This window comes from Rhipicephalus microplus, unplaced genomic scaffold, assembly GCF_043290135.1.
Source record: "Rhipicephalus microplus isolate Deutch F79 unplaced genomic scaffold, USDA_Rmic scaffold_27, whole genome shotgun sequence".
NCBI lineage: Eukaryota > Metazoa > Arthropoda > Arachnida > Ixodida > Ixodidae > Rhipicephalus > Rhipicephalus microplus.
Window position 1 is genome coordinate 3620510 of NW_027464600.1, and position 25502 is coordinate 3646011.

The 25502-nt window shown below is 46.9% G+C and overlaps 1 protein-coding gene across 1 annotated transcript in view; it reads left to right on the forward strand.

Moving 5' to 3' along the window:
- The window catches only part of LOC142786653 (metabotropic glutamate receptor 5-like), a 44183-nt gene that overhangs the window by 7001 nt on the left and 11680 nt on the right, over positions 1 to 25502 (forward strand). Inside the window, exon 5 of the mRNA XM_075884284.1 lies at positions 2043 to 2528. Within this exon, the coding sequence (XP_075740399.1) occupies positions 2043 to 2528 (486 nt within the window). The remainder of the gene's footprint in view (positions 1 to 2042; positions 2529 to 25502) is intronic.

Consider the following 25502-nt stretch of genomic DNA (forward strand, 5'->3'; position numbering starts at 1 on the left):
GGATTGCCTGCGAGTCCAGAAAAAGATGGAAACATTTCGATAGAATTAAAAAGCAATAACACAAAATCGGTCGCGATGGTGAAACTACCAAAGCAGGATCCAGTGAGCGAGGTCTCTTTAGGTAGTTGCCAAGAGACAATGACATGCTCAAAAAATTCTCCAGAGCAACGATGTTACGCTGTTAATTCTACCGGAGATGAAGAACTATGTGAGTATTGTGAAGTATTCTGAAGTAGATTGAAGATTCCAGGGAAGAAGATCAAGAGATTGCCAATCTTGAAAGGGCAGCAGTAAGTCGAAGAAATTGTACAAGCTGTGGCATGTACGATAAGGTTGTAGAGGATGAACCCATTGGCCAACTGATGAGTGCCGAAGAACCTGCCGACAGCTTACAAATCATCAACTATCACCAGTCCAATCCGGTAGTTGGTGGAACGTTCAGTCCTACCATGTTTTCTGTCGTGTCCTTGTCGTTGGATACACAGGCTGGACGTCAATACTTTGTCTCAGCTTCGAAAAACTGAACGGTGGCGTGACAAAGCAAGTGGATGGGCACCTGGAAAAGCAGGTGAGAGCGCTCTTTTCGCCTCCGGAAGTGAAGTGCGGCACCCTGTGGACTCTGCCGAAGTAAATGCGTCACTTCGCGAAACAACTGTGCAAGCACGTCAACAAGCATATTCTCAGAAAACACAGTAAGAGCCAGACCCAGGGACTCGCTTCTGATGTGATCAACCGATCGAACAAATCGTCCAAAGCGGCACTTGTCCCCAATTTCGGAGAGTCAAACAGCTCATGCCACATGAACAAAAGTCACTGCAGATCCCAAGGCACTCCGTGCAGAACACAACACCAGTACGCTGTGGCAGAGTCTACGGGTGAACCTGAATGCGGGGCACACCAGCAGTTTCGTGCTGGCATAAAAACGTTGGAGATGGCGATGCGTTCACCATTTCTCTGCCAGATTGGCACGCTAATAATAATAATTGTTGAGACTTAACGTCCCGAAACCACTATGTGATTATTAAAGACGTCGTAGTGGAGGGCTCCGGAAATTTCGACCACCTAACGTTATTTAACGTGCACCTGAATCTAAGCACGCGGGCCTCAAGCATTTTCGCCTCCATCGAACGTGCGGTTGCCGGCCGGGATTTGATCCCGCGACCTGCGGGTCAGCAGCCAAGGGCCTTAGCCACGCGTAGATCACCACGCTGCTTCCCGGGCCAGGCTACAATGGAGATTCATGTCGGAGTCACTAAAATGGTGCCAGTAAACACTCTGCGAGTAAAATCACTACATTCTGGACGAACTGCAATACACATACCTTGTTTCGTGCGTATTCAACCTGACGCAGTTCTGAAGCCTTTTACATGGGTTGTGCATGTTAGAAGAAACGAAGTGCCTTGTGTCGCATTCACGCTGATCCCTCGGAGGATGTCGAAAATAAACAAGTGAGGCATGGGCTTGGAGGCAGGAGTGAGGGGCGAAAAAAGGAGAACGAGGTGAAGGTTCAGAGCCAGCTATAATGAAGTAAGGATATATGACAGGGCTACGGCCACGGGTCCTCGTTTTAACAGATAAATACTATCGGAATGAACAGAACAAGAAAAATAACTAAAGGTGCACTCCAGTGCACTACTTAAAATTGTTAACAAAGCTTTAAGTAATCCCACAGTGTGGTAATCACATTTATATGCTCATGGGCACTTATTTAATTATTTATTTATTTATTCATTTATTTATCTACTTATCTTGATTATTGATTGATCTTCCTATCATTGGATCAAGCGAACAACCAATATTCATGAACAGTGGTGAACATGCTATGGACGTATGTATCAATTGTTCGATTATTGGGTACAGCTACTAATCCCGTTTCCTGATCTCTTCAGATTTACATAGTAATTTAACGACACAAAAGTTCTATCTTTTAAAAGTGAGCCGTTTTAACGTCGCTACATCCCAACTTGTGAATTTAAGAGTGCTTTTTCGCGCATTATTACATTGCGGTCATTGCACTTGTCGCCCACGCTTCAACGCCGCAGGTCTACCCGGCACCTAATCACTCCTTCCTGATATGCAACGTGAGTGACCTCGCAAGTCATCTGCCGTGGGTGTACAACTACCTACTCATTGTCCTGTGCATGGCGTTTGCCTTCAGGGCCAAGAAGCTTCAAACCACCTTCAACGAGGCCAAGATGATCGGGTTCGTGATGTACGCTACCGTTGTGATTTGGATTGCTTACGTGGCCGTTTACGTCGGGAGCGAGAACAACCGAAAGCTGTCCCTCTGTCTCGCCATAAGCGCATCTTCTCAAGTGCTGCTGGGGCTTCTCTTCCTCACCAAGATATATGTCATGCTTTCCGAGCCCGTGAAACACGCCTGCTGCTTCGTGTTTGGCACTCGACCAGCTCTTATTAGCCAGGTCTCTGTAGTCGAGGATCTCGGACACGAGGGACCCCAGAGCTCCAGCGGTTCGCTCGAAAGCTTGGCTCAAAATAAAACAAAGAGACCCCTGTTTTTGTCTTACGTCAGTGCAATACATGTAAATAATGTTCTTTCGGTGAGTGAGCGAGGGAGTGAGTGTCCCTATAAAAGTTATGAGCAAAAAAATGCGTGGTTGATTTAATTAAAGCTAACGTTATTCCTGGTGTAATTGAGTGCCACTTTGAGCGAGTGCACTTGTGCCCCGGTAACGAAACTTCGGCTACACGCTCCTACTCGAGAAAGTAAAGTGTACTTTGAAAATTATACTGATGACAATGGGTAATTAGGCAACGCAACTGATATTTGTTTTATCGGGAAATGTTTTGAAAGTAATGTGTTGCAGCTAAAAGTAGCCCTTGAAATAGAATTTAGGTATAAATGCGCCAGATGCAGCCATTGCATGGCGAGTACTGGGCATGTCCTTTGTGGTCGTCACTGTAAACTGCCTCAAACAAGAATAGCCAAGTTTTTGCGTGTCTGGTAAAATATTGTTACGTAAAAATGACACGACGCGTGTCTATTTAAAATCTATATTCAAACTGATGCGTATGGCGTCGACTAAGATGGAAGACAGCACGCACAACAGACAGACCCCTTCCTCGTTGTCGTCTTCTGACCACTGATATGTCAGCTACGTAGCATTACCCCCCCCCCCCCGGCGGTAAAAGCACCGTCTCGGTGCACATTAACTACGGTCTTCAGTAGGCAGATGGTAAGGTTTTAGCGTGCTGACGTGCACAACATCACTGGGTGTGGTTGCAGGCAGGCTTGTGGTCTCAGATGCAGGAATGATCTCATAGGTGACGTCGGTTACCTGGCGGATGATACGGCAAGGACCCATGTAGTGAGACAACAACTTCTCTGATAAGCCAACTCGACGAACTGGGCACCACAGGAGAACAAGAGAACCGGGTGAGAAGTGAACGTCAGCATACCGGCTGTCGTAGATGGCTTTCTGAGTGGCTTGCGAAGCCAAAAGTCCAGAGCTGGCGATCTGACGTGCGTGCAATAGCGTCGCGTGCATATTCGGTTGACGGCGTTGTAGTGGTTGGAAGTAGGGTGTCGAGAGGTAAGTTCGGATCACGGCCACAAAGCAAATAAAAGGGTGAATAACCAGTCGTGACGTGAAGAATTGTACGCGAAGGTCACGTGAGGTAGCGCCAGGTCCCAATCATGGTGGTCGAAGGACACATACATCGCGAGCATGTCCGTTAGGGTCCGATTTAGCCGTTCGGTAAGGCCATTTGTTTGGGGATGGTGGGAAGTGGTCAGCTTGTGGTGCGTCAAGGAAGAGCGCAGAAGATCGTCGATCACACGGGAGAAAAATGCGCAGCCACGATCTGTGAGTAATTGGCGAGGAGCGCCATTCTGTAGGATGACGTCGTGGAGCAAAAAGTCCGCAACGTCAGTAGCAGTGCTGGTGGGGAGTGCTCGAGTGATGGCATACCTTAATGGCATGATTTGGCCGCAAAAGAGACACACACAAGAAAAGGAACACTCAAACGACAAGCACAGGCGGCACTTCCAACTAAAGCAGACTAGGTGCAGACCCAGACTTAAGTACGAAAAATATAGACATGCGCAGTCTTCATACAGCCTTACGCTATCCAACAATCAAACAATCTTGTCTCCGAAGCATACAACGTCACCGACGGTTCGCTGATACACCTTTCACCTTTCTTTTTAATGTAATAGGCTTCCATCAGCTCACGCGCAGTTTTGTACCTGCTTCTACCCAGAATCTTAAACTCATTAAAACGTGGTACACACCCACAGGCTTTACAGTGCATAGGCAAATGCGCCAAGCCATCGTTCATTAAATTTAATTCGTGCTCCCTAACTCGTTCATTGATGCAGCGCCCGGTAATCCCGATGTACGAGTTGCCACACGAAAAGGGAATCTCATAAACAACGCCTTTTGCACATCTCCCGTACATCGTGGCGTGTTTTTTGCCGCACCCTTGACGGCTCGCCTCCACCTCCCGAGCAGTTCTCGGGCACAGCTGAGCCAGCTTTATGGGCGCAGAGAAGGCGACAGGTACCCCATACCGGCCTGCTACCTTTTTCAGGTTGTGGGAGACCTTATGAACATAAGGAATCACTGCAGGTCTTACGGTTTCGGTTCTTTGTTCCCCCGTGGCAGCTCTAGTAACATCACCCTTAGCTTTCCGCAAAAGCGCTTCGGAGACAGCTGTCAATAGCGAGTCAGGGAAATTCGCAGCTAAAAGACGCTGGATCTGGTTTCCGAATGATGCCTGCGTCATGTGCGTGCACGATTTCTCGAGAGTAGATCCCAGGCAGAGCGTAGCTATACCACGCTTAACTATTTTCGATTGGCAAGAGTCATACGGCATTACACCTTTCTTGGCGCGAGGAAAATATTGCCAACACGTTTGCCCGTCATGGAAAGTTAAGCGGAGATCTAAAAATTGCAGGGTGTTACTTTGCGGCAGTTCTTGTGTAAAAACGAGTCCTTTTCCGTGAAGCCTAAAAATATTTAAAATGTCATCGCAGCGCGTCAAGGAGCCTTGTCTGTTAAAAAGAATTAAAAAGTCATCCATATACCTAAAAACTTTGGCAACGTTCAAGGCGCTATGCAGATTAAAAGCTTCATCGAGCGACCGGTCAATACTAGATAAAAATATGTTGCACAGCAACGGAGCAATACAGGATCCAATGCAAATGCCGCGTTTCTGCAGAAAAAGCTGCTTGTCGAAAGATATAAAGGTGCTACGTAGGTAGGCTTCTAACAGAGTTAAAAAGTCGTCTATTGTTACACCAGCCGCATTTTGAAAGGGTATGGCGCCACTTTCTTCTATGCAGGCTCTCACCGCAAAGAAGAGTTCATCATGTGGAATTGAATAAAAAAGATCTTCCACATCTACTGAGAAGCCATTGTTGAGCGAGTGCTCATTATCTCTCAAGAACTGCACTATGTCTTTTGAACTGCTAGTGAAGAAGGGGTCCTTAATCTTAACGCACTTCAGCACCTTCTGTAAGTGCTTACTAAGTAAAAGCTGCCATGTGTCCCGTTCACTCACTATACTTCTAAAGGGTACTTCAACTTTGTGTGTTTTTGCGCTGAAGAATACGTTTAATGCCGTAGCTTTCATTTTTCTAATATCTGTTGCTAACTTTTGCAACTTGAGGTCTTTACATAGCTTGGAAACCTTACTCTTAACCTTTGATTCAGACTTCTTAATCTGAACAAAATTCTTTCTTATAGCCTCTGCTGCCTTCAAATTAAACATTTCTCGTGGAAGCACTACAAAACACCCTTCTTTGTCAGCTTCCAATATGACAATATTCTTTTCCCTACACAACGCTACTGTCTTTCGCATAACCTCAGTTTTATGACTCTGCCTGGTACCAGAAACACATTTTTTCAGGCTATCTACACCATCTAACAGACACCTTTCCTTATCCTCTGCTGAGGCTTTACTAGCCACATATCTGTTAAGTGCCGCTAGTTCATGCACAGGAACACTGGCATCGATGCAATACTTGGGTCCCTTGGAAAGAAGCGTTGCCGAGTCCTCCGGTAGGCTCACGTTTCCTAACATTACCACATTTGATGACTTCGTCGTTGATTTACTGTCCTTGTTAATTTTACAACATTGTCCAATGATTTGTTTCCACCAGTATTCCGTCATATGATGGATGATGCGTCTGGAGGTTCTTAACTTCTCTTCCGCTACCCATGAAACATCATTCTTCAGGTGCACAATGCGTAGCCAGTCGTGAAGTAAGCGTACTTGTCTCCACAATTCTGAACGCAGAATTTTGCACAGCCGGGCATTATGGCCCTTAGAAGAAGCAACATGGCCAAAGAGGGAACTTACTTCAGGTGGCGTAAGTCCTTTGCGTATGCAGAAACCGATGTATCTTGCACGGCAGGTAGTTGCAACAATGGAACTGACAATGATGTCGACGCTTGATAGGAAGTCCGGAGAAGACACACACGAAGAGAGGCCAGTTGCACTAGAAATATATTGTAATAATACTGATTGTTGGCCTAGTTGGTATTTACTTAATGGCATGATTTGGCCGCAAAAGAGACACACACAAGAAAAGGAACACTCAAACGACAAGCACAGGCGGCACTTCCAACTAAAGCAGACTAGGTGCAGACCCAGACTTAAGTACGAAAAATATAGACATGCGCAGTCTTCATACAGCCTTACGCTATCCAACAATCAAACAATCTTGTCTCCGAAGCATACAACGTCACCGACGGTTCGCTGATACACCTTTCACCTTTCTTTTTAATGTAATAGGCTTCCATCAGCTCACGCGCAGTTTTGTACCTGCTTCTACCCAGAATCTTAAACTCATTAAAACGTGGTACACACCCACAGGCTTTACAGTGCATAGGCAAATGCGCCAAGCCATCGTTCATTAAATTTAATTCGTGCTCCCTAACTCGTTCATTGATGCAGCGCCCGGTAATCCCGATGTACGAGTTGCCACACGATTGATTCCTTATGTTCATAAGGTCTCCCACAACCTGAAAAAGGTAGCAGGCCGGTATGGGGTACCTGTCGCCTTCTCTGCGCCCATAAAGCTGGCTCAGCTGTGCCCGAGAACTGCTCGGGAGGTGGAGGCGAGCCGTCAAGGGTGCGGCAAAAAACACGCCACGATGTACGGGAGATGTGCAAAAGGCGTTGTTTATGAGATTCCCTTTTCGTGTGGCAACTCGTACATCGGGATTACCGGGCGCTGCATCAATGAACGAGTTAGGGAGCACGAATTAAATTTAATGAACGATGGCTTGGCGCATTTGCCTATGCACTGTAAAGCCTGTGGGTGTGTACCACGTTTTAATGAGTTTAAGATTCTGGGTAGAAGCAGGTACAAAACTGCGCGTGAGCTGATGGAAGCCTATTACATTAAAAAGAAAGGTGAAAGGTGTATCAGCGAACCGTCGGTGACGTTGTATGCTTCGGAGACAAGATTGTTTGATTGTTGGATAGCGTAAGGCTGTATGAAGACTGCGCATGTCTATATTTTTCGTACTTAAGTCTGGGTCTGCACCTAGTCTGCTTTAGTTGGAAGTGCCGCCTGTGCTTGTCGTTTGAGTGTTCCTTTTCTTGTGTGTGTCTCTTTTGCGGCCAAATCATGCCATTAAGTAAATACCAACTAGGCCAACAATCAGTATTATTACAATATATTTCTAGTGCAACTGGCCTCTCTTCGTGTGTGTCTTCTCCGGACTTCCTATCAAGCGTCGACATCATTGTCAGTTCCATTGTTGCAACTACCTGCCGTGCAAGATACATCGGTTTCTGCATACGCAAAGGACTTACGCCACCTGAAGTAAGTTCCCTCTTTGGCCATGTTGCTTCTTCTAAGGGCCATAATGCCCGGCTGTGCAAAATTCTGCGTTCAGAATTGTGGAGACAAGTACGCTTACTTCACGACTGGCTACGCATTGTGCACCTGAAGAATGATGTTTCATGGGTAGCGGAAGAGAAGTTAAGAACCTCCAGACGCATCATCCATCATATGACGGAATACTGGTGGAAACAAATCATTGGACAATGTTGTAAAATTAACAAGGACAGTAAATCAACGACGAAGTCATCAAATGTGGTAATGTTAGGAAACGTGAGCCTACCGGAGGACTCGGCAACGCTTCTTTCCAAGGGACCCAAGTATTGCATCGATGCCAGTGTTCCTGTGCATGAACTAGCGGCACTTAACAGATATGTGGCTAGTAAAGCCTCAGCAGAGGATAAGGAAAGGTGTCTGTTAGATGGTGTAGATAGCCTGAAAAAATGTGTTTCTGGTACCAGGCAGAGTCATAAAACTGAGGTTATGCGAAAGACAGTAGCGTTGTGTAGGGAAAAGAATATTGTCATATTGGAAGCTGACAAAGAAGGGTGTTTTGTAGTGCTTCCACGAGAAATGTTTAATTTGAAGGCAGCAGAGGCTATAAGAAAGAATTTTGTTCAGATTAAGAAGTCTGAATCAAAGGTTAAGAGTAAGGTTTCCAAGCTATGTAAAGACCTCAAGTTGCAAAAGTTAGCAACAGATATTAGAAAAATGAAAGCTACGGCATTAAACGTATTCTTCAGCGCAAAAACACACAAAGTTGAAGTACCCTTTAGAAGTATAGTGAGTGAACGGGACACATGGCAGCTTTTACTTAGTAAGCACTTACAGAAGGTGCTGAAGTGCGTTAAGATTAAGGACCCCTTCTTCACTAGCAGTTCAAAAGACATAGTGCAGTTCTTGAGAGATAATGAGCACTCGCTCAACAATGGCTTCTCAGTAGATGTGGAAGATCTTTTTTATTCAATTCCACATGATGAACTCTTCTTTGCGGTGAGAGCCTGCATAGAAGAAAGTGGCGCCATACCCTTTCAAAATGCGGCTGGTGTAACGATAGACGACTTTTTAACTCTGTTAGAAGCCTACCTACGTAGCACCTTTATATCTTTCGACAAGCAGCTTTTTCTGCAGAAACGCGGCATTTGCATTGGATCCTGTATTGCTCCGTTGCTGTGCAACATATTTTTATCTAGTATTGACCGGTCGCTCGATGAAGCTTTTAATCTGCATAGCGCCTTGAACGTTGCCAAAGTTTTTAGGTATATGGATGACTTTTTAATTCTTTTTAACAGACAAGGCTCCTTGACGCGCTGCGATGACATTTTAAATATTTTTAGGCTTCACGGAAAAGGACTCGTTTTTACACAAGAACTGCCGCAAAGTAACACCCTGCAATTTTTAGATCTCCGCTTAACTTTCCATGACGGGCAAACGTGTTGGCAATATTTTCCTCGCGCCAAGAAAGGTGTAATGCCGTATGACTCTTGCCAATCGAAAATAGTTAAGCGTGGTATAGCTACGCTCTGCCTGGGATCTACTCTCGAGAAATCGTGCACGCACATGACGCAGGCATCATTCGGAAACCAGATCCAGCGTCTTTTAGCTGCGAATTTCCCTGACTCGCTATTGACAGCTGTCTCCGAAGCGCTTTTGCGGAAAGCTAAGGGTGATGTTACTAGAGCTGCCACGGGGGAACAAAGAACCGAAACCGTAAGACCTGCAGTGATTCCTTATGTTCATAAGGTCTCCCACAACCTGAAAAAGGTAGCAGGCCGGTATGGGGTACCTGTCGCCTTCTCTGCGCCCATAAAGCTGGCTCAGCTGTGCCCGAGAACTGCTCGGGAGGTGGAGGCGAGCCGTCAAGGGTGCGGCAAAAAACACGCCACGATGTACGGGAGATGTGCAAAAGGCGTTGTTTATGAGATTCCCTTTTCGTGTGGCAACTCGTACATCGGGATTACCGGGCGCTGCATCAATGAACGAGTTAGGGAGCACGAATTAAATTTAATGAACGATGGCTTGGCGCATTTGCCTATGCACTGTAAAGCCTGTGGGTGTGTACCACGTTTTAATGAGTTTAAGATTCTGGGTAGAAGCAGGTACAAAACTGCGCGTGAGCTGATGGAAGCCTATTACATTAAAAAGAAAGGTGAAAGGTGTATCAGCGAACCGTCGGTGACGTTGTATGCTTCGGAGACAAGATTGTTTGATTGTTGGATAGCGTAAGGCTGTATGAAGACTGCGCATGTCTATATTTTTCGTACTTAAGTCTGGGTCTGCACCTAGTCTGCTTTAGTTGGAAGTGCCGCCTGTGCTTGTCGTTTGAGTGTTCCTTTTCTTGTGTGTGTCTCTTTTGCGGCCAAATCATGCCATTAAGTAAATACCAACTAGGCCAACAATCAGTATTATTACAATGGCATACCTAGTCGCGTAGTCTATAGCAACGGCGACCCACTTGTAGCCCGATTTCGACTCGGGAAAAGGACCGAGAAGATCTATACCAACACGGAAGAAAGGTTCGGTTGGGATGGAGATCGGTTGAAGAAGTCTAGCCGGGGGCGCAGTAGGTCGCTTCCTACGTTGACATTTATCGCCGGAGGACACGTAACGGCAAACGGACCGGGCGAGACCGCGCCAAAAGAAGCGGCGACGCACGCGGTCGTACGTCCGAGATGCACCCAGATGACCAACAGTTGGTTCATCGTGAAGCTCGTGCAGCACGGTTGAACGCAAATTTTTCGGCACGACAACAAGAAACTCAGGACCATCTGGCTGGAGGCTACGACGGTACAGCGTGCCATTCAGGAGGACGTACATGCGAAGTGACGTGTCGTTCGGAGCAGATTCGAGATGGTCAATAAGTTGTCGCAGAGAAGCATCACGACGTTGTTCATCACCAATCTGAAGAAACTGGGACATTGACATGACTCTGAGGCTAGGCTCGATGTCTGGTTCGTCGGGCTGATCAACAGGGTAGCGGGATAAGCAATCGGCGTCCAGATGGAGACGTCCAGACTTATAAGCAACCGAGTAGGAGTACTCCTGTTGGCGTAATGCCCAACGACCAAGTCGTCCAGTGGGGTCCTTCAGAGAAGAAAGCCAACACAGCACGTGATGATCTGTGATGACACGGAAAGGGCGGCCATACAAGTAAGGAAGGAATTTCGAAACCGCCCAAACAAGAGCGAGACATTCCCGTTCTGTTATAGAATAATTGCGTTCAGACTTAGAAAGCAGACGGCTCGCGTACGCGATTACACGGTCATTGCCTCGCTGAGTTTGCGCCAAAACTGCACCAATTCCGTGACCACTCGCGTCTGTTCACACTTCTGTGGGAGCATCGGGGTCGAAATGTGCAAGAATAGGAGGTGTCGTTAGAGCGGTGATTAGCTGAGAGAAGGCGTCAGCTTGAGGAGGGCCCCAAGAAAATGGGACGTCTTGTTTGTGAAGGTCGGTGAGTGGCCGTGCGAGTGCCGCAAAGTTTTTCACGAACCGGCGGAAGTAGGAGCAGAGGCCCACAAAACTGCGAACATCATGGACAGAGCGTGGGACTGGGAAGTTTGTTACTGCGCGTACTTTCGTCGGGTCTAGCCGTACTCCGGCAGCGTCAACAAGGTGACCCATTACGGTAATCTGACGAAGACCAAAGTGGCACTTGGAGGAATTGAGCTGCAGGCCGGCCCGTCGAAATATGGATAGAATGGTCGAAAGGCGTTCAAGGTGGGTTGCAAAGGTAGGTGAGAAAATGATCACGTCGTCCAGGTAACACAAACATGTCGACCATTTAAACCCTTGTAGGAGCGTGTCCATCATTCTCTCGAATGTCGCTGGAGCGTTGCAGAGCCCGAATGGCATGACCTTGAATTGGTAAAGGCCGTCAGGGGTAAGGAAGGCGGTCTTTTCTCGGTCCATGTCATCTACAGCAATTTGCCAGTAGCCAGATCGGAGGTCGAGAGATGAAAAGAAGGTGGCGCCAAGGAGGCAATCAAGGGCATCGTCAATGCGTGGTAGAGGGTACACGTCTTTTTTGGTAATTTTCTTGAGGTGGCGATAATCAACGCAGAAACACCATGAGCCGTCTTTCTTTTTTACTAATACCACGGGAGATGCCTAAAGGCTCGATGATGGTTCGATAACGTTTTTCGTAAGCATTTTGGCCACTTCTTTCTGAATCACTTCTCGCTCAGATGCTGACACGCCCTACGGCCGACGGTGAATGGGTGCAGAGTCACAAGTGTTGATTCGGTGAGTGACAATTTTAGTCTGGCCCAAGGGACGATCGTCGGTGTCGAAAATGTCACTGTATGAGGCCAAAACTTGGCAGAGAGCGTCGGCCTGGTGAGGCGACAGCTCCGATCCAATCATGTTTCGAAACATACCATCGTCTGAGCTGGGTGTCCGTGAGACTGCGCTTCGATCAAGAGCAGATACAGCGACAACACTGACATCGTCCTCTGTTATGGCAGTTAGCTGGGCGAGAGACATCTGGCAGGGCAACACTTGAGGGGTGAAACCAAAGTTAAGGAGCGGAAGTAACACACAGTTATCCGCTATGGTCGTGATGGTATAGGGCACAGTAACACTGCGCGTCAGCCGAACGTCAGTAATTGGCGTAACGATATAATCACCGTCAGGAACGGGAGGGGTCGATGACAAAGACACGTACGTGACGGCTCGAGGTGGCAGGCGAGCGAAAGTGGTTGGGCTCAAGCGGCTGGTCGGCTTTGCAGAGTAGTCGGCAAAGATTGGTAGATCAAGGCTGAGGGTACCAGATGAACAATCAATTAAGGCCGAGTGTGCCGAAAGGAAATCAAGGCCAAGTATGAGGTCATGAGGGCAGCAGGCTAGCACGGCAAAAAGGACCACGGCGTGCCGACGGGCAATGCTGACACGAGCAGTGCACATTCCGATTACTGGTACAGTACCGCCATCGGCAACACGTATTGCCTGCGTCGTAGATGGCGTCGTAATCTTTTGTAAGCGGCAGCGTAAAGAAGCGCTCATAATAGACAAGTGCGCACCTGTGTCAATGAGGGCGGTCACAGGAACATGGTCGACTTGTACTTCAAGCAGGCTATGGTGCGTGGGAAGCGTCAGTAGAGGATTTTCGGCCGTCATTGGTATTGCAGCTTCACCTCTATAAGCTGCAATATCTAGTTTTCCTGCTGTGGTCGTCCAGAGAAGCTCGGCGAGGAAAAGCGCCGAGGTGGCGGAGAGCGGGATTGGCGACGTAGCGGCGACGGGGAGCGAGATCTGCGGCGACCGGATGAAGGGTAGCGGCGACCGGGCAAAGGGGCGTCAGTGGAAGGCTCGTAAGATGACGACGAATAGAAATTGAAGGGTGTGGCGTCTGAACGTCGAGGGGTCGTCGGATGCATGAGCGCCGAGGTAGAGAAAGTTTGACGTGGTTGGTTTGAACAACGGCGGCGGCAATAGCGAGAAACTTGCCCATGCTGGTGGCAGGAAAAACAAATAGGCCGGTCTTCGGGTGTTCGCCATTCCGAAGAGTTACGGAAGGGCATTGCTGGAGGTGAACGGCGAGCGTGTCCTCGGGAGTAGGACGGAACTTCAGGGCGAGTCAGGGGACATGCTGATGGAAGTCCGAGGTTCGCAAACTCCTGCCTCACCACAGCTTGTATTAACGCCACTGACGGCTGTTGTTGGTCAGAGGCAAGCGTTGCCAAAACAGGTGGCTGAAGAGGAGCCGGACAGGCGACTTCAATTTCTCGACGAACAATACGTGTGACGTTGTCATACGTGGGGGACTGGCGGGCGGCTTCACACGATGAGGTCGCGGCCGTGTTGGGCAGCCGGGTGAATCGCTGAGTAATACGGCGGCTCTTGGCTTCTTCGTACCGCCGGCACTCTTTAATGATGGCGTCGACGGTGGCAACGTTGTTGTAAACTAGTAGAATAAATGCGTCGTCTGCTATGCCTTTCAGCACATGGGTCACTTTCTCCGACTCACTCATGTGCTCGTCAATCTGGCGGCATAGGGCGATGACGTCGTGAATGTACGCGACGTACGACTCCGTCGACGTCTGTGCACGGGCCACCAGTTGATTCCACGCTGCGACCTGCCGCCCAATGGTGTCGCCAAAAAGGTCGCGGATCTTTTCTTTAAAGGAGTTCCAGCTCGTAATCTCCGCTTCGTGCGTCTCGAACCACACTCGCGGTGAGCCATCGAGGTAAAAAAGCACATTGGCAAGCATAAGGGTTGGGTCCCACCTATAGCTTGCGCTGACCCGTTCATACCGGTTGATCCATTTGTCGACGTCAACGCCATCCTGACCTGAAAATACACCGGAATCACGAGCAGGAGGTAGAACGACGTATGTAGAAGTCACGGTGTGGCGAAGACGATGGTTGTTCAACCTGTGACATGGTTGGACCTATGATGATGCGGCCGTTGCGGAGCTTCGTGATGAAGACGGGGAAGTACCCCGCACCGCCACCACAAAGATGTTACGTAAAAAATGACACGAGGTGTGTCTATTTAAAATCTATATTCAAAATGATGCGTATGGCGTCGACTAAGATGGAAGCAGTACGCACAACCGACAGACCACTTCCTCGTTGTCGTCTTTTCACCGCTGATACGTCAGCAACGTAGCAATATATAGTTATATATATATATATATATATATATATATATATATATATATATATATATATATATATATCCTACACCAAGAGACGGTCAAGCGCGGTTGATGTGAAAAATCTATAAGCTTACGTACCTCCTTACCTTGCTGGGATGTTACATGATATACGTGTGCTATACGCTTTCGTTATGCATGAGCTATATCGTAAAGGGTGCACCTTCTAAGTACCTGGTTGCAGGTTTGGTTCCCAGTTGAGCAATTCAAGAGCTCGGGCATAATATGTATGTAGTAATGCTAAGCGTTATCATACTACGCTAAGCCTTATTCCTCAAAGTTCAAATATAAGGGCGACAAAGTTATGTTTTTTATTTTCTTGAGCGGGTTCTGAGTTGCGAATACTTGAACAGACCGGTGAGTAAATATTACTGCTGTGGTAAGCAATATTTTACTACGATTGCACCTGAAGGAATATCAGCGAACATGTTCCTATATATCTATATATATATATGTATATAAATAAATAAATAAATATATATATATATATATATATATATATATATATATATATATATATATGAGTGGCTGTGAATCCTCTGCAGATCAGATTTCTTCCAGTGTGTTAATGTAGGGTTCTTCGATGCCCTGATTCCTTAGTGCCTTCATTACTGCTGATGTCTCGACTGAATCAAACGCCTTCTCGCAGTCTATGAAGGCTATGTATAGGGGATGATTGCATTCAGCGCATTTCTCTATTACCTGATTGATTGTATGAATATGGTCTACTGTGGAGTGTATACTGACTTCCAGACACTGGCAGTGTGCCATCTTGCTGCGTCCACGTTAAGCGCAAGACATATCGTGACCGCATTTCTTTCCAGCTATAAAGAACACAGGCACAAGCTCCCTGCTATAGTGAACTAGAATATCACTATACTCCCAGTAAACCAATGATACCACCGGGAACCAGCTGAGCAAGTTATGGCACAGACGTTAAGGATGCAGTGTCTCTCCTACCGAAATAAGAGGTAAACATTTGCGAAGCAACTATGGGTAGCGGGGGCCAAAAGAACGCGGGACCAAAGGTGGCATTTATATTTGGACTCACGAGAGGCCGCCTGATTTCTATATCGTAGAGGAATGACAAGAACAAAGAAAAAAGAACAACTTACACAGAGAGAACAACGCTTAACGAAGTCATGATGAATCCCTCAAAATAAAGGAAGTTGGGAGAATTGATTAGGTGTGCGAGGTCTACGCAAGGGCTAAAGTTTCTGGGATAAGAATAATACAGGAAAGAAAAAAAAATGGTGGGTGGGGGGTGGTTGCGGCCGCCCATTTTATGGCAATAAAAGAGCGTGTAATAAGGAGGACGCTGGCAGTGAAAAACACTTAGCTCGAACAAATCACTTTAGAAGAAATAACGCCCGCCCTCCCGGTCGCTCTTGTGTCCTTGTTGGTGTGGGTTCATTTTCACCTCAGCGATTGCTCTGAGCTCTGTGTGATGTCTGTTGTAGCTGTGGTTGAGCGAAATTCAATAGACCCACATGAACCAGTGAATGTGCGGCTGTTTATTTAAGAGTGGAGATGAAAGTATAGTGCCTAGAATATACTTAATCAAAGACACGGACGTCAAAGACGCTAATGATACTGATAGCGGCGGCGCTTGATAGTGACGCCGGAACGAGCAACATAAAGGGAATGAATGTTTGACGATGGAAACAATGTGCCAGCTGAGTGAGGTATGCAGCAATGTAGGGATTAAGGGAGGGCAGTGCAGCAGTAATGTGTGGTAGGATATGGGCGAGATTATAGGACGTATGGGTGGGCATCGGCATGGGCGAAATGAACTGTTTGAGTGAGTGAGTGAGTGAGTGAGTGAGTGTGTGAGTGTCAGACGAAATATTGTAGCCGTTTAGTGCAGTTTAATGATTATGTTAGTACGTCCTCTGCATTGAGGTTGGTCCGAAAGCGTACAAGGCCGTCTGAGATTAAAGCGAGGATAGCGTGATTTACTTTAATCATTAGTTACTCGGCTAATAAGTGAGTTACGCGGTCAGTGAGTGAGACACTGCGCTAGTGAGTAAAAGATAGCGATTGAGAGAATCCCATATAGAAGACGGGGCAGCCTGCGCTAGAGATTGTATTGAACGTGATAGCTTTCTTATTACTCCTTAAAAAAAAGACTACTTGTGCGGAAAAATATGTAGTCACGTTAATGGGAGGTAAAATTCTATTTTAGTTGTAGAAACCCTATTGTTCTTTAGTCTAAATAAACTCCAGGTATTCAATCATGCTATGATTTCATTTTTCGAATAGACAGGAATTTCCAAGAGTAAACATGAAATAAAATGATCGAAAAACCATTGACATTTAGAAACTGAGACTACCAAACGTAGTTTTAAACAACAACAACAACAACAACAACAACAACAAAACGAAACTTCAGCTGTACCGATACACTCGTTCGCCGCCTAAGTAACGCTCTGCAGATTGGAGGAAAGCCGTGTAAATAATCCGTATGCAGCTCCATAGTGCGAAGTCTGAGCAAGCTGCAACGTAAAGAATGCGTAGAAGCTTAAACGCTGATTGTCTATGAAAAGGAGTCTTGTTGACAACGCACGTTCCGTTTGGTAGCAAAAAAAAAAAGGTCGCATAAGTGGATTCACAGCATAAACGTTGTTATTAGCCTTCACGTGGAAGAGACATGCGGCGTAAAGCAGAGCTTTAGGTATGCCAATATGCAGGAACCTGCGACGGTGACGAGGAAGCGAAAGCTGGCACCCAGATTGATATGATAAGGAGATGGAAGAGCATCAGTGCTGCTCGAAGACGAGACCTATACTTGAGGCAAGACAAGGCAACACAAACGAAAATTATGCTGTGGCGCATTGTTACAAGCTGCCACTCTAGCGTCGCCAGCGCGAAGTCGGCGACGGGAATGACAGCAGGTCGGTTCGTTCCGTACGCAAGCAGAGACAGTGAAGAGATCAGAGACGTGAGAAAACAAAACAACTTTACTCTAGTGATATTGCAGCACTCGGGATCTAATACAACACTTCAATACAACTAACAAAATACATCGACACTTGATACAACTAAAGAAATATATAACAGAAACAATAAATCAGCTTACGAGAGAGAACTATTACAAACTACACAAACTAACAAGATTAGAACGACGGAGGAGAAAGTTCGAAGATATAAACAGGTGAAGGCATACGTGTGATGACCGGCTGCGTTGTGTCCCCGACGATCGGATGCGAGAAGTCGAAGAGAGTTCTGGCACGACTGCGATGTCGGCGGTGTTGCAACGCTGGTGGCTCCGCGAGGCTAGTGTTTGCAGGTGACCTCGAGCAGGTTGAGCTAACTCGAGGCGAAGTCCCGATGTCTACGTTGCAGACGTTAATATCGCGTCACAACTAGACGAACGGCTAAGTTTAGGTGGCCAGCCGATACAGAGCCACACTAAAAACTTCTAAAAGAGATGCTTGTTGATCTGTTTCTGCACCATCTTGGTCAGCGACTAGTCTGCCTAGCAGGGCAAATACCTGCGCTTAAATCCCCCTCGTGTATCCTCGCTCTCTTCCTTGGGGACAAGAGACCTCTACATGGGTCCAATCATGCGCGTTTAATTGATGGAAACTCCGCCCCAAAAATATTTTGACCCCACCCCTTTTTAATTGGGAGAGGGCCCTCAACTATCGAGAGTGACAACCTGTCGGGTTGTTGTCATACGGCTTGGCCACCAGAGCGTTTCCCACGCTTTTCCCCGTGGGAACAGTCAAACCGTTTGGCTCTCAGCCGGTGCGTCTCGTAGTCTAATCCTTGTTCGGGGTATACCGTGGCCTTCTACGACCTTGCAGACGCCAGTTTTGTTACAAAAGGATCAACCCCGTCGGCGGCGACGTTCTAAGAAGAGCACCCCATTCTGCACTTCTCGGCTCTCTTTCATGCACCCGCCGCTCTCACGGTCAGTGGGGGAGTACGTCGCCCGTTAATTGCCGTGACGCGGTGTTGCCGAAAATGGCCGTCCGTGACACGCATCACTTTTTGCGTATATGTGATATTCAGGTAAAATAATTGTTTTTAGTCAACTCCTACTTTTGCGGGTTTTCGTCCCATTGCCTACCGTATCTCCATCTCTTTTTTAACTGTGTAGTCTACCTGTTATGCAGGGTTTAGGGTGGAGGTAGTTTTAATTGAAGAGCAAATCCCGCCGAAAGACGATAGTCTTGCGTGTGGAGAGAGTGAACAAAACACTTATTTGATGTTCGGCGCGAGAAACCAGGTGAATGGTATTCTAGGGGTGCTGCGTCATAGTGCCTCGAGCGTGCAGCAGAGGCGAACGAACACATGAAGTCACGTGTCACACGTGAGAAATGAGCGCCATCTGGCAGTTTTCTTGGAAAACGGAGCGCGCGGCCTGAGACGGGTGGGCGCGCCCATCTCAAAGGTGATAAGGTGTAGAACGCAAGGCGACGGGTAGGTGCCACCACAGTGTCGTCTTAGCAAAGCGTTGGAAACACTCGCCTTTTCGTGCAAGCGTTGCATGATCAGCGAAGCGTGATAAACGCTATGGCCTTTAGAATTGCTTATTTATGCTTTTCTAGTAAATGACGCACACAGAGAATATATACGTGCTGTTATCGTGCCTCAGATATGCGCAATAATTACTTTTTAAATGACAATCGCACAAGTATGACTGCTGAATCTTGGGCAACATTGGTGGGCGCTGCGCATGGGGTTGGTTGGTCGTTTGGGGTATCGGCTGGTGCCATTCAGAGTACCCGGTATAGGTAAGTTTTGACAAACCAACAAATGTGCAGACAGAGAGACCCAAAGTTTTGCGTCGAAGGTCCCCCAAAAAAGACAATCGTCTTTAAAAACTATCTCCGAAAATACCTGAATACGAGTACCCTAACAGATGTGTACCGTTATACATTTATACAGCTTTTGTCGTGGTGGTTGCGCCATTGTTGCGTTATGCTTAAAGACGGCGTACACTATACTTACATGCGTTGTCTTACTTTTATTACTTATGAACAGCAATCGCCTTCTTTTTCATTCTTCAGTGATCCTGGTGCTGCGCAGTGCCTTACATTACAAACGCGTCTTTTTCCTTTCTGTAGAACAGACCATGGCCACCGCAGCTGCATTGCGATGGGCACGTAGTTCAAGAACCAAGTTAAGCTGGGCATAGGTACTGGTGTGGGAACACTGAGTGGTAAAAATAAATCTGGAACCCTAAACTATGGCATGCCCTAAATCGTATTTTCGTTACCTCAGAAAATATTATTACTGTATAATAGAAATCAGACTTTCAAGTCAACGAGGGCAAGCAAGAACATGCCTGTAATCAACGCAATGACGATGCTTGCTGCTGCGAACGACGAAAGAAGAAAAGGAAACACAGCAGCGGAGAAAAAAGAGAAAACAAAAACCGATTTCTTGCAATCGCTATCTACTGGCTCCCTCGTTGGGGCAGCAGGCTTGGCTTGTATACGCAAGTGCGGTCATGTAATAGCAGTTATGGCCGGGCGGACCCCGGGTCCACCTCCTTTTCGCTCGCACAGATTGCACGTCGGCCTGCTGTGGGCGTCCCGTGCCAATACGGGTGCTCCGCGGAGGCGAGGCTGTTGGGCCCATCTTCGTCAATGTTTCTGACTGCAGGGCCGTCGGTCCAGATTAGTTGTCCGTTATGGAGCCTGCTCTTCTTTTCCTGCCCTTCCTATTACTCTTAGCTGCGGCCCCCGACTACTGCGCCTGCACGCTAAGAATGAAGTTTTTATCGCTTGATTCTTTTTCTGGGCCCGCTGCGCGTGGCAAGCGCCGATGCTGGTCCAACCAGCGTCGGTTCGTTGCGGTCTGCAACAGCGTGCGACCGACGTTGCCGGCCAGATACGTACGGAACGGACAGCACTGTAGGAGGAGGGCTAGGAAAGGGGAACGGTGCACCCCGACAGCTCTGCCGTCTGCTCCTCCGACCCCTCTTTATCACTAAAAGGTTGTTGGAAACGGTAGGAAGACCACCCCTGATCTCGTGATCGAGTATGGCCAATCGCAAACGATGCCCCGTTTGCCGTTATAATGTAATCGTCTAATACAGTGGTCGTCTCATCTTTCTCGTGTTTGTTCCTCGGGCTCGATACGATATTTGCGATCCGAGACCACGTCGTTGATGACTTCTGTCTTTCTCCTTCATACGTTTACGGAAGGACAGCTCCTTTCTTTATGGTGCTGGTGCGGTTCCGCCTTTTTTTTCATCTGTTTTACCCTTGCTTTCGCATGCCGTGCTTGACGACTCATGCGGACCCATTAACGAGTACGTACTATTCAGCAATTGCCGCAGAAACAGATTACGGGGCCTTGGCGTTTGGAATTAGAATACGTGGCTTCAAGGATATATATTAGTACGAACACGTGGACAATTAATGTTTTGTCAGGCCGGCTTGGACATCACTGCTATTATGTAAGTACATAAAGAAAGAGCGGTGAGACATACTGTTGGCAAACACTGGGATGTATACACTGCGGTGGCACAAAGGCACGTAAGAAGGGATTGCGGGAGACATAAAATGTACATGATCAGAGACGGTACTGATTTTTGCAATCCGTCATGTTACAGCATCACTCACAGAGCAACGGAAAGTCAATCAAGACTGCAACTGTTCTGGTCTGTTCTGTTCTTCAACAGCCGTACTCATACTCTTGTGGTCCAGTGGCATGTGGTATAGCTTATGAGGCCAAACCTGGAGACTTGTTTGCAATGACTATGAGGCATAACCAAAATGCTGAGTATGTCATGATATATAACGTGTGGTGATATTGACATGTCATCTATGATGAAATCGCAAAGTACTTCACGCCTTCATCATAAGGAAAATAGGCGAGATTAGGACTGACACTCTCATGGGCCGGAGAACGTTAAAGCAATTGACTTTCAATGCTTCAGATGTCTCTGATAATCGAATATTATATTCCTCTGCCATTCAATCACGTGAACTAATTGCATCGAATAAATAAAAATGATAGCCAGAAGATAGCGCCGTCATTCTTCATTGTTCGTCGCTGATTGCATTGTGGGTGGCACCGGCTTAAGGTAAGTCTTCCAGAGAGCTTAATGGCGCATAATGAAAGGAACAATTTCACTTCTTTGAAATAGGTAGACGGAGGCGCTCGTGTTTGACTGGTTGACTCGACCAAGCTTTAATAAACGAAGCTGATAAGTGCCGGATTACATGGTGACCCCAATAGCTATACGAATTTCCGGTAGTTATGATATGTTTCGGCAAGGGAGGGGGCACAAAGGCAAATGAACTAGTTTGGCATAACCGTTATGCTGTGCTGCACCTGGGGAAAGATGAGGAAAATTTAAAAAAAACATGGAAAAAGAATAAGATAGAGGGAACACACACACACACGCACACGCACACGCACACGCACGCACACACACACACACACACACACACACACAATACGTCAAAAATCAGTGACAGACTTGTGTAGTATACGTCAACATTATTAGTCTAGTCCCCTCTTCCAAGTGTGTTACCCTTAGAAATTTTAACAAGGCTTGGATTACTTGACTTTTTGACGACTTCTAATAATGACATTCGAGGGAATCCATTAGCGACATCTGTCTCCTGAGAAGTCGAACGAGAACCATTGCGCATGATTGTCTCTGCACACCGTAGCGAGGACAGTTGCAGAGATGGACTGCGGAGTCTCCTTGGTACCGGAGACATCGCAGACAGCGTTGTCGGCCATCTCTGTACGAAAAGAAAATGACTGTGAAAGCCCCTTTTAGCCATAAATGACCTAACAAAGCGAAGAACTTGGCGTAATGGCGTCTGATCTTGCCTGTGGACTAGTCCATGTTAGCCAGCGCATGTGCGTGTCTTTGTGGGTATGCCTGCAAATACGTACAGTCAGCGTTAGAGTTTTCAGAGACTGCGAGACGCAAGAAAACGCTTTATATATCCCTGTTGATTCGGTAGGATGCTTTCATTTGAGATTTTCCACATGTTCTAAAGCGCGTTAACAACACGCGCTGTGCAATTTGACTGTATGTATGTTCGTGCGTCATGTCTTGCGAGGGTGATGGGCCATTACATGATGGGGGGGGGGGGGGGGGGGGATTCATGAAGACGTTCCGCGAATGGCGTGGGGTTAGAGAGCGGAACTCTTACGACCAAAGCAATGACCATTGCGTTCCTGCTCCATATTTCAAGAGAGAAAGAGAGAGAGAGGGAGAGAGAGAAAGAAAGAAAGAAAGAAAGAAAGAAAGAAAGAACGCTATGTCGTTGGAGAAGGGAAAGCCTGATTGTAGGCTCTGCTATACATACACACTGCTTGGCGTGTTTTTGGCCGATTCTGCTCGGCGCCGGCGTCTCTTGGCGGATGCATCAATCTGAGTGGCCGCCACCGCCAACCCCATTGCTGCTGTCCGTACGACGTCTCTAGTTTCCCCGGGGGAAAAGGGTTGGTCTCGCTTTGCCGTTAAAATATGCGTGATGAATTTATTTCCCGGGTAAACGTGGCCATTCCCAGTACGACTGGCGTCTTCCTTCCCGACTCAAATCGCTCTTTTTGCACTGGCCGTGTCCCCTTTATGTGGTTTGCATTATGCATCACGGTGACTTGTCATTCTACCGTCCCCACGGTACTTGTAACATGAAAGGATTACGGGCAGCGCTAGAACCCACTGCTGAAATATTCGTGAGTGAACAAGGCAAACCTTGGTGTGGGCAAAATTTGAGAAACTGCGGCATTCAGGAAAGCGTATACCACTTGGGTCGCAGCTACACGTGAAATCCAAGATAACTACATCCGGGATGTCTTTGCTTTGTTTAACATGAAAGTGTTTTATGCCGGAGTCCACCACGTGTTTCGGTCATGGATATGACGTTATATATACAACAGATTGCAAAGAGACAAAATGACCCCGTATCTGTATGTTTCACAGCAAAGGTCGTCGAAAGACGATGGTCTTTCGTCTGGAGAAAGTGATTAAAATGTTAGTGTCATGTTCTGGGCGAGAAAATAGGTGAATGGGATTGTGAAGGCGCTGCGTGAGACATTAGCGCCGTCTTGCAGTAATCTTGGAAAACTAAAGGATTTCCTACAATATAGCGAGCGCGCGGCGTGCACGCGCAATCTTGGAGGCCGTAATTTGTAGAATGCAAAGCCATGGTTAGGTGGCAGCAACGTATCATCTAAGCAAAGCGTAGAAATCGCCCGCCTTTTCGTGCATAGCGTCGCATTGTCAACGCAGTGAAATAAACGCTGTGATCCGTATAATATTACTCATGTATGCCTTTCTATAGTATAAACACACCAAATAATATTGAAGTGTTGATATTTCAACTCAGATAAGCACAATGTTTACTTTTTAATCGGCAATGCACACAGCTATGAACGCAGAACCCAGATCAAGATTGGCGGACGTTGAGGAAGTGGTTGAAATATAGCTGTTTCGCTTGACAAACAGACATGTAGACAAATAGACAGGCAGATCAAAATTCTTGCATTGAAGTATCCCAAAAAAGAATATCGTATTTAAAAAAAACGAGCAGAAAAGGTTCTGTCGCGAGGGTCGATCCAGTGACCTCTTGCTGTGTAACGTGGCGCTATAGCTACTTGGCCATGGAGCATACGTTGTCACGACTGCTAATGGCAAGCTATTTATAGGCACCATACGCTGTTTGGCAGTCCTCAGAGCTATGCAACTTGAGCGTGTTTTAGTCATCAGCAGCGAGTTGGCGTGAAAGGCTCGCGTTGGGAAGCGTTGGGCGCGCTCTAAAGGTCATCGCTTCTCGCGTCTCGATGAGCGTGGGCCTCCAAGGAGCGTGGTCTCTCCTGCGCATGCTCGAAGCTCACTTTACTCGCTGCTGCGGCCGCGTTTACTAAAGCCTGACGCTGCTGGAGAACACGAAGAACTGAGGATTGTCACAAACTGTTCACGCTTTCACTGTGTACGTTTGTGAGTGCATTTCATGCATTTTTTGTTGAAGAGATGCTGTAGCCTCATGTGCTCAGATTTGGGTGCACGTTAAAGAACCCCAGGTGGTCGAAATTTCTGGAGCCCTCCACTACGATGTCTCTCATAATCGTAGGGTGGTTTGGAGCGTTAAACCCCACATATCAATCAATCATTTGTTTGAAGAGGTGCACGCTGAAGGTTTCCAGTTGCTTCTCATTCTTCGCGTGACTTGAAACTCGTTGCTGTAACATTCTTTACGCTCTTGTGGCAAAATAAAGCACAACGAACGCTCAACTGCCTGTGTGAAGACTCGTTTCACTTTCGTGTTATACCTATTTCTAGAAAGAGGGGTCAGCCACGTTTTTTTAAAAGCTATGGTGAGCGCATCTTCGTAAGTCCCCCCCTCCCCCCCCCCAATAAACGAAGCTCTGCAGTTTGTTTGTAATGGGGACACACGAGCAAGCTTTAGTGGCTCTAGTTTCGAAAACAAAATCATTTTAATTGTTTGTGTACGTTTTGTAGTAACAAAGTTATGTATGGGAGATGAAAGCTTATGACGCTAACTATGACAGCATTGCTGAAAGTTTTGCAAGTGGCGCAAAGATATTGACACGAAAAAGAGCGGACGAAAGAGATAACGCCCGTTACAAAATGTTCAGCAAGCAATGTCACCAACTCACCGAAGAACAAGTTATTTTAGAATACGCCACATATTCGCTCTCTTCAAGTCTTGTCAATGTAAATTTATGTAAATGGCGTGAAGACTGCCAAGAAATGATGCTGCCTTTGTATTGCTGTTAATAGGAAACACTAATGAAACGTTATCGAGGCTGCTGAACGCTGGCCTCTATGAACCTTCCTTTCTGCCTGTTTTCGCAAACATGTGGCACTTCTTGCACACCGGCATTTTGTTCTAATCATTATTGTTTTTTTTTAGAAAAACAGTTATGGAAGGAACAACAAGAAACACAGAAATAAGGGCCAGTCATTGTCTGCCTGGGAGGAGGGGATATCGCAAGCCTTCGGTTATAAAATAAAGAAAGATGCAGAGGAAAATCACTGTGGATAGCTAGATAAAAGAAAAAAGAACCTCCGG